The sequence below is a fragment of the Ammodytes marinus genome (assembly GCF_949987685.1).
Source record: "Ammodytes marinus genome assembly, chromosome: 14".
NCBI lineage: Eukaryota > Metazoa > Chordata > Actinopteri > Uranoscopiformes > Ammodytidae > Ammodytes > Ammodytes marinus.
The window spans coordinates 21275361-21295818 of NC_137218.1; the positions used below are offsets into that span (position 1 = coordinate 21275361).

Consider the following 20458-nt stretch of genomic DNA (forward strand, 5'->3'; position numbering starts at 1 on the left):
TGACTCACTACCGTTTGTAGGTGAACGCCTGAGATTTTTCTTCCTGGCTGCATGCTATTTTTATTTTTATCTCAATCTCCAGGGTTAAGGGACAACTAGATTGCCAAAGCAGTGCAGATGCTGGGACATCTCGTCGCAGAACATGGCCGCAGCGGATATCCTGGTTCCAAGGACAGGAAGGCCGCTCTTCCTCTACCAACCCCCTCAGACGTTGACATACATATAAACAACACAGTGTGGTATTGTTAATGGCAAAACCACCCATCGCTCCCCCAAGTATTCACCCAGAGCACTGATGCCCTGGACCCCTTTGATCATTTTGTCCTTGTAACAACTGTAAAAAGTGCCCATATTCTCCCCGGGGAGTGTATATATCTACCGCTGTCTAGGAATAAATAAACAAAGGTGCCCGGAGTGAGATGAAAAAATGAGACTCCATATCAAAATACTAATTTCTCCCTTTGAACTGAGCCCCTCTGGTTTCTTATCAGTCTCATGATAGCCTCTTTTCCCCGCCAAATTAGCCGGTGCCCCCCCTCTGCCCCCCCCCCCCCCCCACCCAATCTCATTTCCTTATGTTTTCTGAAAGCGGAGCTCTGTTTTTCATCAAAAGGTCAAGGGCCAATCCTCCTTTACTGCTGCATCTCAGACAAAAATCTTAAACACTTTGGCTCACCCTATACATTTCGTTATTTCAGACTGCTGCAATTTTACAGAGCAGGAGTTGAGTAGTGTTGTCTCACTGTTTACCCACCAGTCAGTAAAGTGTAGTATAACATTGAGTGTAGCCTGGCCTACACATTTTTACATTGTTTTTTACCCATGGTTTATTTATTGAATGACAAAGTGGAATAGTACGGATCCGTTTTTACATATATATTTTTTTCCATTTATCCCCAATCCAAGGCTTCTCGCTGTCAAATGGCTAACACAGACATAAAACTAAACGCACACACACACAGATAAATAGCAACCAGCACAAGACAAAAACCTTAAAAGTTGCATATAAAATATATGCACAAAAATAAATTAATAACTGGAAATGCAACAATAAATATAGAAATACTATTAAATAAATACATTAAAAAGGGAATATTAATAATAATGTATATGTCAACAAGCAGTTGCAATTCTAATGGTTAAACAGAGTGGTAGAGTGGTTGAAGTTAGTGGTTAGACTTTTTTTCTCTTTTACTTGGAAAAACCTAAAAATAACAGTTTTACGTTTCTCAAATAAAAGACTTAGTCGAATGACTCATTTTGCAAAGCCTACCTTTTATTTGAGTGCCAATGCCAAGAGGGGTTTACTGGCTGTATGTTGTTTTTTTATATTTTGAAACCAACCTTATCAGAATTTGACAGCGGAGTAGAGAAAGTCCTCAGTGAGGGTGTAAAAGTGTTGTGATTGGTTCAGCGTAGCCTGACTCCTCTAATCTGTCAAAATAAACACTTTTCCTCCCTCCCCCCTAGGATCGCGGGGTTATCACACACACACATAAACCCTCCACTGCTCCCCCTGCCCAGACAGCAGCCTTTAACACAGACCAGCCTGCTCTCTGTGCATTACGCATCGTAGGCAACACAGGATACACACTCACACACACACGCACGCACACCCTCGCAGCCACTTACACACTAAATCATATCTCAAACTGGAGTCCGGGTGAGGAAACAGAATGTCAGGGAAGGAAGCACTGAAGCCAGTGGGAAAGCAGAATTTGCCTCAAGTCTGCCGAGCTCTTTTCTGACCCACTCCATAGGAAGTCTCAGGGAGAAGTTTAGATTTGTAACATATCTGAAGGTATTTTTTGGCTGTGATTTTCATGCCGGAACAGAAAAAGGCAAGATTTTAGATTTAGTAGTTAATAGTTATTTTTAAAAGAAATCAACCTACAATTGGATACCACCCTCAAGATTTGAATTTTCAAGACATACACCAGGTGGAAATTCTTGAAATTCTCTTTGTCTCCGACCGCTCACCGCTCTCCAGGTCTCTCACAGTTCCATCATCTGCTGCCTCTCCATCGAACCACAGGAGGACACATTGCCTGGCACAGTGAGTACAAGAAGAAATGTATCCCCATTTCCTTTCAAATAAGACCATGTGAAACTGAAAAAATGCCAAGCCTGACGTCTAACAAAGGGACTCAGGTTACTCGTATGCCTGCAGTACATCCTTTTAGCTGCACATCCTGACTAGGGTTTCTTCACTTGTGTTCATTGTGGGGCTAAGCTTTGATTTCTGACACTGATCAATCTGGGAAGAAAAAGGCGATATCGATGACGTCATCAAAAGACAAGTGTTTGAGTTGCTCCACGATTGAATGGAAGTCTTTGCTGGATTACTCTCGCAAACAGAAAATCCTTTCAAACGGAGGACAATTCAAAAAATATTCTTTAGGCCACAGAATTATTTCAGAACTGATGATAGCCTGGCAAAAATAAAAATGAGTATGGAAATTTGTATTGCTATTTTCTAGTTCTAAGGAAAAGTCAATAAGAAAATATATAAAATGCCACAAAAAGTCACTCTCAACAATCATATGGAAGAGGATCAAATACTAAATCTAAAATCATAAATGTGGACAATTCCTGTTTTAAAGTCATTGTTTTCTCATTAAAGAGCATCACTAACAAGTGAGCTGGTGATAAAAAGGGGTGATGAAAATGTAGTGAAGACAATCTCTGTCATTTTCCCATCGCTTTGAATTTGTCACACGGTACGTAGCAGTTGTTCTTTCAGACCAAGAGTCATAACATTGTTCAGACACACAGATTATAGTGATTAGTCGGAATTTTTCAGCGTTTTCCAGCTACTCCTGGCTCATTGTTCTGGGTCGTGGTTTATCCTGGAGTTTGGAGGTGGGGTCAGTGGAGCCCATTTCCTCGCACTTAAGAACTGTGCAGTTATCGGTGTTGACTTTCCACACCTTTCACCACATTATTTAAGGAACCCATTGCTTAATGGTTTACTATTCTTTAGCTTCTACGTGCCTTTGGTGGATAGATGTCAGGGAATCAAGGAATGCGGGGGGAGGTGCAACATAAAATAGACAAACTATTTGATGCATGTCTTGTCTTTTCAACACCAGACGCTTAGAAATACTTGGCACAATCCTATAAGCACAATTCCAGCCTAAATGTAAGCCTTCAGTCCCAACAGCAGAGTCAAAATACAGCCACTGCAATCCAGAATAGTGTGTAGATGAATTCAATACATTAAAGGTGCTCCAAGGGACTTTCAGTTTGTGTTCATTCTTGCACACCCTTTGGACAAAAGTGGTAGTGTTTTTACTATGCCAGCTGTAGTTCCTGTAGGTGAGCGTACCCATAAAGGTATTAAGAAAAACTTTATGAAAATAGCATTAATTGCACTGATTACATGTCATTAATGATCATCAGAGGAAAAATTCGAAAATTAGTTTCAGAAATACTTAAAAGTTCCTCGTAGCACATTTAAGTTAATTGACTGCAAACAGCTGAATCATTTTTTCTTTTCTTTCCCACAGCATAGACCACAGGGAAGATGAGTCTATCACGGAACGGGACGCTGGAGAAGACAGTGTCCGAGCGGGGCTCCCCCTCCAGAGCGGGGTCAGGGGTGGTGGTGCCGCCCCCGTACTCCGTGGGTGGCAGCGAGGCCGCAGACAGCCCCCTGGAGCTGAGGGGTTCTCTGGACTGCTGGGCGTGCTCTGTGTTGGTCACTGCACAGAATATGATCATAGCGCTGATCAACGGCGGGCTGGCCAGCGTCATTTTCGGCACCATCCTCACCCCGGCTCTTGTCATGATCATATTCGGCTTCCTCTGCCACTCCACGGTAAGACTCTCCTGCGAAATCCCTCTTTCTTTCTTTTTTGACCGACAGAAGTGTGGGAGGATGCAGCAGATAGGAATGAGGTAGCTCAAAATTAAACATGTCATACTAGATGGTGTCTGTAGTTAATATATATATATATGAAACAATGGTGGCACAGTTGTTTTGACTGTCGATCAACCAACCATGATTTGGAAAAGCCAAAGCCAATTAAACAGACAGGGAGCAAAATGTTTTTACAGAGATTTGATACTGTTTTCTAAGGTCTTATTGGATCTTTCTGGAGCTTAATTCTAATCTTTCACAGCTGTGACTGAGCTGCTCTGGTTCCCTTGTGCAATGCATTGTGGGATATTATTGTAACCCGACAGGACACATTTAAAAATCCAGTACATCTACTACTGCAGACTGACTTTTTTGAGTACACTATCTAGGCCTACAATGGAACTGGAGAACAGGTTATGACTAACTTGGTGAACATATTGAAGAACCATCTGTGTTTGTGTGGTGTGTGTGTGTGTGTGTGTGTGTGTGTGTGTGTGTGTGTGTGTGTGTGTGTGTGTGTGTGTGTGTGTGTGTGTGTGTGTGTGTGTGTGTGTGTGTGTGTGTGTGTGTGTGTGTGTGTGTGTGTGTGTGTGTGTGTGTGTGTGTGTGTGTGTGTGTGTGTGTGTGTGTGTGTGTGTGTGTGTGTGTGTGTACTTGTACAACTATTTGTGTGAGAAGTGAGAACCAATTAGAGCTTTAGACCTAAAAAGTGAGGACCTTTTTGAAAAGGCCTTTAAAGGGCAGTTTGAGTTTTAAGACTTGGTTTTAAGGTTCAGGATAGAATTACGTTTATGTTAGGGTTAGTGTATGGGTTGGGATAAGGCATTTAGTTATGATTGTTAGGGTTAGGGTAAGAGGCTAGGGAAGGTATTATGTCCTCACAAGTATAGCCTTACAAACATGTGTGTGTGTGTGTATGTGTGTGTGTGTGTGTGTGTGTGTGTGTGTGTGTGTGTGTGTGTGTGTGTGTGTGTGTGTGTGTGTGTGTGTGTGTGTGTGTGTGTGTGTGTGTGTGTGTGTGTGGTTGGTTGGTTGGTTCCGTGACCAGAAATGGAGGTCAACACTTGGGTCAATAGACCGGTGGTCCACTGTTGGTAATTTAGGAGTGTGTGTGTGTGTGTGTGTGTGTGTGTGTGTGTGTGTGTGTGTGTGTGTGTGTGCGTCCTGTATACTCATCCATCCCCCTCTGTCTTGCTCTCTCTAGGTTCAGCCCCATGGAACCACTATGTATTGTGACTCAGACCTGCTGGATGACGGTGGCTGCGTGGCTCTGCTGGTGGTGGGCTTCCTGCTGCTCGTCCCCCTGCTGGTGCTGGCTCTGGCTGCATACTGCCGCCTGGCCCGACACCTCCAGCTGGGCCTATGCTTTATCCCCTACAGCCGCGCCGTCTACAAGAACCTGCCCGCCTCACGCCCGCGGGGGGCCGGGGCTGGAGGCTGCTGTGGCCAGGGAGGAGGATCAGATAGGGAGGGCAAGGGCAGTGTATGGGTGTGAGGAAGAGAAGGAGAGGAGAATTGTATATGGTTGTGATATGTATCCCTGTTTAATGACGAAAGTTGGGTTGTTCGAGTCTGGCTTTTTTTTTATAAAGCAAAATGCCTGGGGTAACCCTTTTACAATAAGTGTACATTAGTTAATGCTTAGTTATCGCTATTAACGGTTAGTAAAAGCGGTAACTAAATGTTAATGCTCATTTGTTAACAGTTGTTTAGGTGGCTGTCGTGAAGCATTAACTAAGCAGTTATTTGTGGTCAGTTAATGCTTAGCTAATGATTATTTACAATTGATTAATGTACCCTTATTGTAAAGTGTCACCGTTTCCCTTATATTTCTTTTTCTAAAGCCATTGTAAAAATCCATCATATTTCATCATTTATAGTGTCTGTTTGGAAGAGAATATTGCTTTTTGTATACAATTACAACGCATTGAATGTATTTTGTACCTTTTTACAATAAAGTGTCACTTAAACTGCCGGGCTCTTTCATTAGAATGTAAAGGCATATCATGATCCTGTCTTTTTTCTTTATTTCACATTATTCAGCTGTTCTTCAGCAGGAAGCCCACCATAAATCGCCTAGTCTCTTTAAAAATCTCATTCTCAAATTGGTTATAAGCTACAGTCAGTCTTCATGGCCTTTCGGCTTTTTCCAACACTTTTGTAGCGGGGCATGTGCTTTCTGGTTCATAGGTTATCATCTCGTTATTCACAAGGGCCCATAGAGTTCCACTTAGCACTGCTGTGTAGGCACGCAGAGATATCACAGAGGAATGTTAATAGTTTTATTCTGACTTTTACACTTAATAGATACATTTTTGATCCGAACGTTATATAAGTTCACTTTAAGTCATTTAACATAACATTTTTGATTGTGTTGAAACTCCTAAAATGCAGCGCGTCCACCAGGCCCACTAACACTGGCTGTGTAACAACAATATGAACACCGCTCAAGGGTTAACTAATACACACAAACACACACACACACACACACCCAACAACAACAACAACAACAACAACAACGTTCGATTCAGACCAAATAATTGGTTTTGGTATAAATGTTTTTGTCTGATAATATTTTTTACCTTTACCCACCCCTACTGGTGACTGTGAAGAATTGCATATTTTATTTTCACTCCTCTAAAACAGCACAACCAAAAGTCTTAAGTTGGAATTTACTTCATGAAATATATCTTCAGTCTAATAATTATTATACATTTGTAAAATATAGTTTTTTTCGTCGAAGGTGAGTTCTATTTACTGATAAATATTTATGTTCAGCCATTATTGTTCTGCCCTCTAAAGGTGGAAAGCAGTACCACAGAAGGAAAAAAGTTCAGGAAAAAGAGAGGTTTAAAGATTTCAGGCTGGCCAGGGAACTGTAAAACCGATAGAAAGGTCGTAATGCAGGGGTACATGATCCACTCTTTGTGCTGCTTTGGTATCTTTTTTTTAGCTAATGTAAAAAGTAACATTCATTTCCAGTCCATTGCTCAAACTAATGAAGTTTTTCTGTGGTTGGCTATGTTTATATCTTCCTTAGTAGTATTCATGTTATATTTAAAAAAAGATAATAAACACATTTTGAATTCAATACATTTGGGTATGTAATTCAAGGTTAGCTTAGCCACCAAATCAAATTACATTCCCTACAATAAAAAAACATTAGCAACTACTGAGATGTAATAAGCTAGCTACCTTAAGCAGGAGGTTAGCTGTTTCTTTTTCCTTTTCCATCATGTATTATATGTGGCTGCTGCCTTATAAATGTGATCAAATTAATTACTAAACTTAGCAAACTCTCATCTTAGGCTAGCTGAAGCTATCTCAAAAGCTAGCTATCAATTGATAAAACCCCCTTACTTTAGTCTAAATAATTGTCTTGGTATGCCAGAGAGAGTGCAGTTACTTAAGATTTACATAATTAAGACATTTCTTAGGCAAAATCTTTTTTATATAGTAAAACATGACAAAAAGTCTGATATAGCCTCCTACGTTATAAGTATTTTGACCAAATGTTGGGCCTTGTTCCTGGACGTTTGCCTTTGTAGGACTGCAGGGTTGCCAGATGTGTGTATCTGGCTGGAGTGAGATTTTGATGGATTAACTTTGGCCTTTTAACATCCTTTTTACATTGAGGTTTTATTGTGGTTGTGTTATGTTATCTGTTGCTATAACCCTTAGTATTGATGTTTTTAATATGGCCGATTTTATCATTTTTGTTATGTATTTATTTGTAAGGTGAATTTCGTTCATGCTGCATCATGCATGGTGATTCTGCACATTAAATACAGATTGATTGATTGATTAATTGATTGATTGATTGATTGATTTGATACAGTATAATACAGTGCGTTGCCACGTGCATTATATGAAATTTGTGCAATTAGAATTCTCAGTAGAATGTTAATTGTGATGTCATGTCAAGAGTTCCATCACCTTACAAGTAAAAGTGAACACTCCATATTCTGAGGCATCATTCACCACAAACCTACTGAAGAGAAGACATCTCAACAGACCAACCCAGTACACTATCATACAGACAGAGCATTCAACAGACCAACCGATTACACTAGTACACAGAGAGCATTATTACTACCGACCAAAGATGAACGACATTTACTCCCTCCTTGCTGAAATGGGGCTTGTGAAAGACCTGAGCAAACTGACCCCAGAGGAGAGAAAGACAGAGGTCAGGAGAAAAATGTATGGAGATCTTGAAGCAATGGAGATACAGCGCATAGAAAGCGATGCTTGGGAGAGCATTGCTAAGAGCAATAGGCAGAGAGAGGCGAGAGACAGAGTGATAGAAAGAAGTGTGAGGAGACTGAGAGAGAGATATGTGCAGGAGAGGAGGAGGCAGGAGGCCAAGCTGACAGAGGAGGAGGAAGAGAGGAGGGCAAAGGAATTAAAGGCCCTGGAGAAAAGGGAAGAAGACCAACTGAAGCAAGAGAGGCTTGGTTTGGAAGAGGTGATATTGGAGGAGGTGGAGGTGGTCAAGCCGCAGAGGTTTTGCCATCTGCTTAAGGAGAGAGACGAAGCCAGCAGCACCGAGCAAAAGACCCAAGATGACAGTGATCCTATTGAAGAGATATACTGCCCAACTAGTGCCACCTATCTCCTCTTTGCTGCAAAGCCATACCCCAAGTCTGAAGGTTGGTATTACAAGTCCTTTAGCCATACTTATTTAAAGGGGCACTATGTAACTTTGGGCGTGTCAGAGAAGTGAACATTTTCTAAGTTGTATTCTTACAACTGAATAAACAAACTTTCCTCACGGGAAAATTGGATCCCTGGAACATTTTTTGAAGTTAGAAAACTACCTTAATAGTTACCGTTTCACTGTTGTTTACAGCCACCTGGCCCACAGTTTTGTTTACAAACATAATCCAGTGTAACAGTTGGTTCCAGGTGCACCAAAACAATTTTGTTTTGATTTATGATGATAGAATTATTCAATGCCATGAATTACAATACAATACAATACAATACAATACAATACAATACAATACAATACAATACAATACAATACAATACAATACAATACAATACAATACAATACAATACAATACAATACAATACAATACAATACAATGAAATATGTTTGTAAACTACCTGCAAATGTAAACAAATCTCCATCTCCTGAACCTGTATAGTGCACTAAAGTGTTCAATACTCCACTATAAATAAATGAATAAGAAGTATATTGTCCACAAGAATATGTATACACATGTTTTATATATTATAAATGTTATTGTCACAGGAGAACATTTGTATTTGGGGCTCAATATGTCATCTTTTGTCCTTAGAAAAACCTGAAACACCAAAATCTGCTGACACCAAGCAGTGGCTACAGAGTAGACTGACAGTTGGATTTTGGATTGAAAAGTACCAGGACTTCAGACAGAGGAAGCTTGAGAAGCGCATTGTCAAAGCAGAGGAGCAATACATGAAATGGACGGCTTACAAGACGAGCCTCGCTGGCCTGCACTATTCCCAGCAGTATGACTGCTACACTGGAGGATTTGCTGCAGACAGAAACAGCATCCTGAAATCAATATTTTAATTGATTTCACTGTACATTTTTGATTTTTTACTAACTGTTCGCTTATTCACTTTGTTTACTTACTTTACTCACTGTGTGATATGCCTTATTAAACCTGTTTTGTTGTGAAGAAAAACTCAAAGTTGTACTCACTTTTTTACATGAATAGTGGTTCAGATGTGCTAATAAAACACATGAGCGTGATACTAATGTCCCAAATTCTGGCATTAGATTTGAGCAAAATGGTAAAGTCAGCATGCCTACATCCTCTTAACAATGCTAACATGTTTAGGACTGGTGGGCTATATAGTTTACCTCTGTCTTGATTTTGTTCCGGAGATAGTTCCGGAGATATACATAATTTTGATGATATTACACTATAATATTCAACAATAATATTTTGTCACCAAGTCAGCTATTCAACCAGAATGGTCAATTTCATAATAAAGTTGAGTTTATAAGTTTTTTTTTAAAGCTTAGGCATTATTACACCTTTTAAAAGGTATTACATGGAGTGGCAATTACCATGTACTATAGCATGTAACTGGAACAACTGTTGGGAAAATTTGGCTAAGAATAGGGCAATTAGTCAACAAAGTCACAAATTCAAAGAGGTCTCTTTTAAAATTCTTGACAGGTTTTATCCAACCAACCAAAACCTGCAGAGACTTTAAAAAAACACTGACGTCATTTGTACTTTTTGTGGAGAATTAAACAAAGTCTTGGTGCATTTATTATGACTGCTTCACTGGAGGACTTGCTGCAAAGAGGAATATTCAAAATCACTTTACTTTACTTTTTTCATTACTAACTTACTGTTATTTATACTTACTTTACTTACTGTAATAAACTGTTGTGTTGTGAAGTGAAAACAAGTTGTACTCATTTATTTTTTAACAAGAACAGTGGTTCAAATGTGCTAAAATATGGGATGTGTATGGGAGTGATACTAATGTCACAAAGTGTGGCATTAAATTTGAACTAAATGCTAACGTCAGCATTGTCATGTGACAGTTTCATTTCCTTCACCCACATATTTATTTTCAGAATGGCTTAGACTGTCCTGGGAAAGTAACAAGGTCAAAGTAGATGAAGTAAAAAAAAAAAGAGCAGCTAGAAGCTATAATGAATACTTTGATTGAAATCTACTGGAGGTTTAAGATATTTTACCGAATTACTGTTCATATTTTACCCATTTAACCCAAATAGATTAAAAAACTCAAGCAAACATTCTGGGGTCATTAATCTGAGAATACATGATTTACTCACTTCACAGGATTTATAAATCTAAACCGTCATTGGGGAAAACAAGATTAAGATTAGTAATAGCTTAGCCTGAGTGTTATTATACTTCAAATCCACTAGGTGGCATCAGAGAAACAGCTGGAAAGAGAAGAAAGCTGCAACGTGTTACTAAAAATAAGTACACAGCCAATACAGTTCAAAGAGATATAAAAACCTTTATTCAGATATAAATTACAAATTTAAGGTTTGGCAGGTGTTTGAGTAAGTCTTTACTCCTTTAAAATGATGGATAAAACTGGAGTTATGATTTTGTGTCATATTGTGCTTTAATAGTTCTGTATTTCACAGTGTATTGTGTGCATTTTGTATGTCTGATATGTCATCTGAATTCCCTGGGCTGGACAGATGTGAGGTTAACAAGGTTGGTTGTTGATATTCGTTAATAATTTGTGATGTGCTGCTTTGTACGGAGCTGTGAATGCACCAGGTTCCAGGGTTCCACGTCCATCTTCATCCACTTGACCCATGATAATATAGTTGACGCCTATGGGAAAGGAAAGAAATAACCAGAAATATTGATCAGTATTATATTTCTTGAGTACATGGACATGCTCATGATCCGTGGTGTATGTGAGTCTGTCTATGTAAATCCATTAGACCCATTACCTCTGCGTAACACCGGGCATTTCTTGCACTGTGACACCAGCTTCACCGACATGGTCTCGCCGACCTGTGTGATTGTCAGTCGGCCATCTTTGTAGGCCTTGATGAGGGAGACGCCCACATTGAGAGTGCCTCGGGGCCCGGGGGACAGAGAGGTCACCTTCCCTGTTATCACTGGAGAAAGAAGGGCTCATTCAGAACACAGCATCTGATTGGCTGCTTTTTGCACACTGTATTTCTCCACACGCTCTTGATTCATTCGACAAATAAGTGAAAAATTTAGGTTTTGATCAAAAATGTATAAATTATCTCAAGATCCCCTACTTTGTACACAGAGCAAATAATATGCTATGTGTTTTATGGTTGATGGTTTAATTCTGCAGATATCCATTTCATAGTGTTACATTTTTTGACAGGAATTTACATTGGTTTGTTTTTTAAACTTGAAATGATGAAGGCACTTGCAAATGATAAGGTAGTACAAAAAGGTATGTCTAATTATCTTATCAATGAGAATAGATATGAAAAATAAAATCGTACTCCAAACTTCTCTAAACCTAAAAAGGAAAATCTGATTTGAATTGGAATCAAACACTATTATAACTTGATCCATAACATATTTAGTGTAGACTGAACTCTAGAGGAAAACTTACCAAATTCACTGGCACAGAAACTGGACTTGATGGTTCCATCTCTTTTACAGGCTTTGGCACACAGTGGATTTTGAGCAACTAGAACATAAAGAATTAATTTTTAAGAAGTGCAATACATCTTTTGCATACTGACACACACAAGCATAACGTTTACACAGCTTCACCCACCAGGTCTCTTTCCAATTGGCCTTGTGGCGGGCACCCTCCTGTCCTGGCCAGTGGTGCTCGTTCCACGGCCTCTGGTGGGCTTGACTGGTTTGGGTTTCTCGGTAGGCACATGTTTGGGAGTGGATGCGGGTGGCTTAGCAGTGGCGGCGGGACTTTCACGTACAACTGGTTTGAATGCAGGTTTTGGGGGGATGGCCCTTGTGCCGGCTCCTGTGTCGATCTTTGGTACTTGAGAGCCACGTGGGACGGTGTTGTAGGTGGCGAGGAATCCATCAGATGTCACACTCAGGTCAGACACAAACTGGACCAGTAGCACGTTGCCGCTGGTAATAATGGTCCTAGTCCAGACACAGGTAGGAAAATGGAGTTAGGAGTAGTGGATTTATAATGAGCAACAAACAGCTTTATAGTATATAAAGTATATATTTACTCTGGGGCCCGATCGCCGCAGTATTTTCCAATCAGGCGTGAGTCGTCTTTCTCTCCACCATTAAAGAATGCCACGTAGTCAAAGCGACAGTAGCTGTCAGCCTCCAAGAAGAACTTGTCAAACTTCACCTGAATTGCCTGGTGCCCAAACAGAAACAGAAATAGGAATTGAATGATTGTTTAAAGACTTGTTTTCCATTTTGGGTTGGTGAAGACTTTGGAAAATAGACGATGTTTTCTGGCTGAGAGTGAGTGTGTCGCCAACCATATCCGGCTCCACAGTGATCAGCCAGGAGCAGCTGGTTCCTGCAGGGTATTTGTTGTCTGGCCAGTTGGGCGTCTTGATCTCTCCCTGGGCCTTTGTCATCTTTCCCCCACAGAACTCGTGGTCTAAAACAAGTTGTACACACTCCATGAAGACAATGAAAGATTACAACAATGGACTGTACAGCGGTTTATTTTTATATCACTCCACCAATCAGCCGCTCGAATCAGAGCGGATTAATCAAGAGACAGAAGAAAACAAAAATAAACGGCTGTCTGGTGGCAAACTAAAGCTGTGGAATAAATTTCAGTTCGGTGTACAATTGAACCGATATTTAGGTTTAAGGCTAGCATTTCTATATTTTGAGAAAAAAAGCTATTTTCTTCTGGCCCCCTCTGCAACAGTACAAGGCTGACTTCTGCTACAGCGACATCTCCCTCTTGATCGCCATCATCAAGAAATAACACACTAACTATGTTTAAGTACCCCATACAACCCTACTTCAAAAATACTGAACTATCCCTTTAAGTTTGCTAGCATTATCTGTCTCCAAAGCTAGGAGAGGTTATGATGATGGGATATTTAATTGGCCCATAGCAACTTTAAGCTCCAATTAAATATCCTTTTTCTGTAATTAACAATTTTGTTGTGAATGATAGTCCCGAAAATCTCTTGACACGAAAGAAAAAAAGGCAAAATGTCTCTAAAAATGTGACCACATACCATCAACATATGGCTTGGCTCCACTGAAGTAGGCCACAAACCCTCTCCCTTGCGTCTCTGCATCGGACACCATCTCCAACATCATGGTGTTTGTGGTAGAGATAAGGGCACCGGGCCGGAAAGTTCCACAAAAGCGACCTAGCTTTTGCACCAAGTTGGACTGGCCGTTGTAAACATCCAGATAGTCGTATCGGCATTGTGAGTCAGCCTCTAGGTCGAAAATGCGGAATGTGAGCATGACCACGGTTCCCTCTGGGACCTGGAAAGCAGAGAGATTGTATATGAGTCAGATACACAGAGACTGAGTGAGGAAGGAGTCAGTGCTTGAGACATGTTGCAGGGTGAGTGACTCACGGTGATATGCCATGTGCATTTGCTGTTGGGTTTGTAGAAGCTTGGGAACCCTTCACTGCCAACAAAGCCTGAGTCCGACACAAGGTCTCCTCCACAGTTAAACACTGGCCTGTGAAGATGGAAACAGTAAGTCAGTGGGGGTGAAAGTGGTGAGAATATTAGGAAAAGTACTAATGTTTTTGGTGATCTAGGGGTCAAAAGAACTGCATTAAAGGGTCAGTTCGGTATTTTTCAAGTAGGATTGTATGGGATACTTAGGCATAGTTAGCGTGTTACCTTATGGAACAGGTGGTCAGCACAGTCATTTTAAGGAGTTAAAGGGGAGATGTCCCTGTAGCAGAAGCCAGCCTTGTATTGTTGCAGAGGGGGCCAGAATAAAAAAGTTTTTTCTCCAAATATATAGATGCTAACTTAAAACAGATCCCCGCCAGACAGCCGTTTATTTTTCCATCACTCCTCCAATCAGCTGCTCGACTCAGAGCTACTGCAGAATATTCAAGAGACACGAGTAAACAAACAGCCATCTGGCGGCACACTAAAGCTGTGGAAAAAATCTCAGTTTAGAGTACAGCTATTTAGGTTTTAAATTAGCATTTATATTTGTGGAGAAAAAAAAAGTTTTTCCTCTGGTCCCCTCTGCGACAGTACGTGGCTGACTTCTGCTACAGCAAAATTTACCCTAAACCCCTTAGAAATGACTGCACTGACCGCCATCTCCATAAGGTAACATAATAACTTTGCTTAGTACCCCCCATACAACCCCACTTCAAAAATGCTGAACTATCCCTTTAATACATGTGAGTTTACCAAAAGTCTTTCAACTGAGATATTCTCTTTCAACTCTTCTAGGCCGCCGAAGTATTTAAGACATTATTGGGAATGCTGATAGTATTGTACTGTATACAAACAAGCACTTTCATTACTTGAGCATCAGATAATTTATTAGCCTTTACACAGGGCGTTGCATCATTTGTGCTTGCATAGAAAAGAAAAAGAGTTGATCCACCATGAAGTCTTTTTTGTCAACACTTTGGGCGAGGTATTTTGCAAGAACATGTTTGGATGAAGATGAAGACCCTTGCTTACCTAAACTCATCCATCTTAATCATTAAATACTGTATTACAGCACTAACATAAATGCGAGGCCTCACTTTTATTTGAAAAACCAAGTGCTGGTATTTATTGTTATGTATGGAGCTCCAAGTTGTTCAATATATAAAAAAGATAAATGTCCGTTTGCTGTGTGTATTTACAGCAACAGCCTGGCTTACTCAGATCAGCATTGTTGTTGTTGTTGCTCTAGCTAAAAGAAGCTAACTGGCTTAATGTGGCAGTTCAGTCATTGAACTTCCTCGCTGAAGAGAGGCAGCAGGCATGTGATTGGCTGAAAGGTGAGGGGGCGGAGACAAAACCACTGTCCTGGAAAGTGACATGATAAACTCACACTTGTCTGTCACAAATAAAAAGAGCGGTTTGAAATAACTTGTCATAATAATAATAAAATAAAATGCCATCCACAAAAACAAAATGATGAAGAAACATTTTCTAATAATGACTTCTGAATAATTTCAGATAATGCCAATTAATTGATATACAGTGTTTTACACAACGTATTTATTCAATTTATTCATGATTTATTTCATACTATCAATTTATCTTGTTTTTTTATATTGGACACTTTGGGGTTCCGTACATATGACCTGACTATAATGAAAAGTGTTTCAGCTGATACAATAGTTATGGGTTATAGTTTGGGTTAGAATTTATTTTGAGGTTATAGCTGAGTTTAAAAAGTAAAGGTTGTTCCATACGAACCCAAGCTGAATCCATCCACATTTTTATATGTACAGTATGTTGAAATGCATTGATGATATTTGACAAAATATAATATAAAATTGAATGATGTCAGCTGGTAACTGAATCCTGGACACTAAAATGTACTTTTTGTGAAGCAGGGAAGAAAACAAAGGAGGAACACAGGATGAGCAAGGTTTCCTTTAGTGGTTTAACATTTTATTCTGTTTCACTACATAAAAAATGAGGCTACATTTCTTTTAACTGCATTTTTATCTGACCAATTAATTATTAGAATCCCCATAAAGTATGTAAAAGCCTGTTGGATGTGAAGGAATGACACGGCTCACAACTACTCAATCTGTCTGGATAGAAGCCATGGTTTAAAAAAGTTGGGAGAATCATTGCATCATAAAAATGAAGGCACATGATTCAGAACAAAAAAAGATCTTCAGTTTTTCAGATATAGCTGACAAGCACATTCCAACATGACCGTGCTGTTACTGTGATACTTTGTGTAATAAATGTGTTTGCTTTCCAAACACTCTCAGACCTCACTGAATATAAAGGCTCATTTCTGAGAAGGGAAACATTCCTCTTTCAGGCTGGTGCCAGCATGCGTAGACCTATTTCTATGCTGAGCCATGAAGAAGATGCCTGGGGTTATGATGATAATGATTTTTTTTTATTTGACAGATTATTGGTGTGATGGAGAGTTTTTGGCTCATCTCTGAACACTATGTTGTTTGAGATATAAAAGACATGACTGACATGAAGAAATAAAAGTTTGAGAAACATCTGTCTGCCATTTCGTAAACATTTTCTTAGTTGCAATGGAAAAAACTCTTTCTCACAATCTACAAGGTCAGACAGCATGCAGAACCCCAGCAAAGTCCGATCGCAGCCAAGATGTCCAGGGCCGGAGCCAACTTTCTCTGATACGACCCCACACGCAGCAGCAAAAGCATTCGCATCTGTGGGGGCTATGTCAGCCTGCCTCACACTGTGAGCCGAAAAGCCAACAATTATGTGCCCGACCAAACAGTGAACTGGAAAGAATTTACTTACAGAAGCGTGGAAGAATTCAGAGGGGTTTTACATTTTAAAGCTGACGGACTCTCGTCAACTCAACTAGTTGACATTTTGTTAGAACTAAGAATCATATACTCACTTAAAATAGCCACAAAGTCACATCAATGAAGATTGCAATTAATTTCAAAAAGACAACACAACATTACCTGGTGTCATTGGTTTGCTGTGCTTTCGTCCATCCCCAACTCAGAGACAGGAACAAGGAGAGACCCCAGATGCAGCCCACATGCGTCATGATGCAAACGTGAACACACAGAACCAAGCAAAGCAGACTATCGCTGAAGAGGGAGACGGTCGCGGGAGGCAAGAGGTTGAAAGGCAAGGGGGAGGACGCTCGCATCCGAGTGGGCGGAGAGAATGAATGAGAGAGTTCCAGAATGGATAGAGAGACGGACAAAGATGCTGAAAGGACAACAGCAGCCACCAAGAGGCATGAAGGGGGGATGACGTGAGCAGGGTAAGGGAGGGAGGGAGGAGAAGGCTTTAATTGGAGCCAGATGTTTCTCCATAATAGCCATGGTTCCAACAGAGGGGGCAATCTAGGAAAAAGGGGCAGAGGGGAATAGTGTCAGTCAGAGTACGGTTTTGTAGACATTCAGAAAGAAGCGTATCTTTTTACAACATATGTTTCTAGTTCACCCCATTGAAACTTCAGGTAAAAAAAGCTTGAAAACTGGGTTTGTATGCATGGCCATTCACTGCATTATTAAAGCCCATACTGTGAGAGTGTGGCTGCTCATTATGCGAGGTGCACAGGTGGGGCCAGGGCCCGAGGCAGTACTCGAGGTATAGGGCCATAAATCTGCATTCCAGAGTAACCTTTAATTCACTAAACAGAATCTTTCCTAATGAAATTATGAACTTTAGCCTTCCATTTTACACACTAATATCATATTAATAATATTAAATTTGGAGGTCCAAAAAGAGCGAGCTCCAATAGGATCTAGACAAAGAAGTATCATAAAAGAAAGTTTACGATTTCTTTCCTTTTACCCTAATTCCCCCAAGCCCCAGGGGATCCTTCCGCTCCAACTCATCTGAGCCAGAGAGCGTCTATTGCCACCACCATCCACCAGAGAAGAATAACACTCAAGGGGGGTGGGGGGTGGGGGGAGTATTCTGTTAAGATTCCTCTTGCCAAGATAACTGAGGCCTGTGGAGGGGATGCGGTTACACTCCTGCTATTACATCTGCCCCTTTTACAGACCCCAGAGCTGCAACACCTTTGTCAAAGTGAGGATGGCCACCTCATAAAAGCAAAAGGCAGAGTTTCCAGAAGTTGAGTCTCTATTTACATGTGGCATTGTGACTTTAGCAAAACAGAATTTTACAGTGAATTTACAATTTAAAGGTGCACTATGTCACTTTGTGTGTGTCAAGAAATGTTAAAATCTTCTTAGGTATATTCTCATAACTGAATAAACAAACTTTATTTACAGGGAATTGGATCCCGGGAACATTGTAGTTAGAAAGCTACTTTAAAAATGACAGTTTCACTGTTGCTCTTTACATTTGTTCTGCTCTGCAAATCTAAACAAATCCCCCTCCCCTGAAACTACATAGTGCAACTTTAAGTGTTGTCAGGGTTGGTGCCACAAGTAAAAGACTTGAGTTGACTTAGTTTTTGCTGCTCATAATGAACATGAGAAATGAGAATTCTCTGCTCCTGCTGTGCTGTGTTTGTGTTAACCCGGAGTCCTGATAAGAGGCATCAGAGGCAGGAATGCACTGACGCGCAGTCTGCAGGGGGTTTGGGGGGGGGGGGGTCGCCGTCTGAGTGTGCAGAAAACTGTGCAGCCAACGACATTGTGTGTGGGAGTAACAGTGACCTTTTCACTTCACAGGAATCCAAACCAAGGCTGTAGGTTTGTGCAATAACTCCTGACCAATCCTTGGCGTTTTGGACATGCATTCCTTTCGGGAAGTCAAAGGGAATAGCAGCGGGGGTGTTATAGATGACTGTGTGAGGGGCGAGACAGACGGGTAAAGGAGAGGAGGGGTTAGAAAATTCAGGAAAAATGGAAAACAAACTTAAAGCGATCTGACAGAGAGGCCGTCGAACTAAAGTGAGAAGCTGTTTTTTTTTTACAAATGCACCCTGGAGTTAGCCATGTCTCACGTCTCCTCTCTGGGCCAACACACGACTGTGCTATTACTCCCCACGTCCTGTTGCACATTACCCTGCCAAGTGTGTGCAAGGTTTCTGCAAGCACTATTTGATGCGACACTCCTGTGTGGGTAGATGACAGAATGAAAACAAATGTGTGTATTCAAGTGAATCCGTCGGAGAAGGTGACGGACCGAAGCACATGACTTTTTCACAGGACAGTTTTAGACCCGTCTGTTCTCCGTCATTGTGGTTCCTCTCAAATTTACTCCCTGCAGCTGAAAAAAAAGAAGATCCTCCTTCCCACTATGCAGTAGGCTACTGTAGGGCCAAATGTCATGTGAGCTTGGCCATTAATAGAAACACAAGTGCAGAGTTAAAGATTTTCCAGGAAATGATAATGGCCCTGCTTTCAATCAGATAAATCAGCATTACAGATGGAGCCAGGCAATGGTAGACTCTGGTACGTATAAAAGGCAGTTAACAAGGCATGAAAGCTTTTTCCTGGATACACTTTCACTGTGCACTCCATGAGAAAATATGTTTTGCTGTCCTCGGTGTACGGACAATGTGCTGACAAGCTAACAGCACCTCATCTGGCATTGAAAGGATGTTCTATTGATGTGAAATCTCATAATGGGAACCTTAAAACACACTGTGGATAGATGCATGTGTTAAAGCATAGGCCTACTGTATCACACTTTTTAGACAGTGTTGTGAGACTTCCCCCACTTTTCATGGCAACTTCCCTGGAGGAGACACATCATCATCTGCCAGTTGTCAGAGGATGTTTAATGACAATGTCATAGCTGGAAAAATAAATCACTTTCACAGTGGGAACATTTATAAAGCCTGCTCTTCTCTGGAACCAAAACATGTTGTGGATTTTCAAAAAGGAAAAGCACAGCGGAAATTCCACACATCCTCATATTCACGCGTGACTTAGTTAAATTATTTGAGGTCACCGGAAAAAGGATTTGCTGTGCCAGTGATGAACTTTTGCTTCTTGCAAACACAAACAAATGAAGATGAAACTTTTTTCCCGTCTCTATTTGACTATATATTATGTAATAGGCCTAATTGGTGTAGTAGCCTAAATAGCAGAATACTATCAGATCTTATTGCAACTAAACTACTAGCTCAATTTGTGATTATGGTTTAAACAAAACAGTATGCACTTCCATTTTCACATGGTGCTGCACCCATATTTTTCAGTGCTAAAATACATTTTTATTTGTTGTACTTTTTATATGGATATGTCTTTTTAACACTTTTTTGTATCCACAAATCAAGAACTAAATGTTTTTCTTCAGTAATATTATGCAATTTAGACTTTGTGTGGGAGATGATTATGGTAGGCCCTATACAATTTGCTGACATGTTTCCCTCTGCTTGCACACAGACAGTTGTGTTTTTGTGAGCGGGGCCACAAAACGACTGTGTCCTTACATAGGAACTCACAGCTGTCTTGGTGACCTCTGGTGGTGAAAACGTGAAACTACAGCTACTGTGTGAGAGGTTGGTTCATTCGACTTTCTTTTTTTTTCTTTTTCATTTTCTA

The 20458-nt window shown here is 40.5% G+C and overlaps 2 protein-coding genes across 2 annotated transcripts; one reads left to right on the plus strand and one right to left on the minus strand.

Moving 5' to 3' along the window:
- The first annotated feature begins 1592 nt into the window (after nt 1-1592).
- tmem88a (transmembrane protein 88 a) lies at nt 1593-5748 on the plus strand. Its single transcript, XM_080041142.1, has 3 exons — nt 1593-2056; nt 3510-3820; nt 5067-5748. The coding sequence occupies exons 2-3, from the start codon at nt 3527-3529 to the stop codon at nt 5355-5357; spliced, it is 585 nt and encodes a 194-aa protein (XP_079897268.1). The 5' UTR covers nt 1593-2056; nt 3510-3526; the 3' UTR covers nt 5358-5748.
- Nucleotides 5749-10844: 5096 nt separating this feature from the next.
- pcolcea (procollagen C-endopeptidase enhancer a) lies at nt 10845-17209 on the minus strand. The gene is made up of 9 exons (XM_080040553.1): nt 16937-17209; nt 13905-14013; nt 13551-13809; nt 12828-12952; nt 12564-12700; nt 12134-12471; nt 11966-12043; nt 11316-11486; nt 10845-11193 (listed from the first exon to the last, which is right to left on the minus strand). The coding sequence occupies exons 1-9, from the start codon at nt 17128-17130 to the stop codon at nt 11063-11065; spliced, it is 1542 nt and encodes a 513-aa protein (XP_079896679.1). The 5' UTR covers nt 17131-17209; the 3' UTR covers nt 10845-11062.
- Between the last annotated feature and the right edge of the window lie 3249 nt (nt 17210-20458).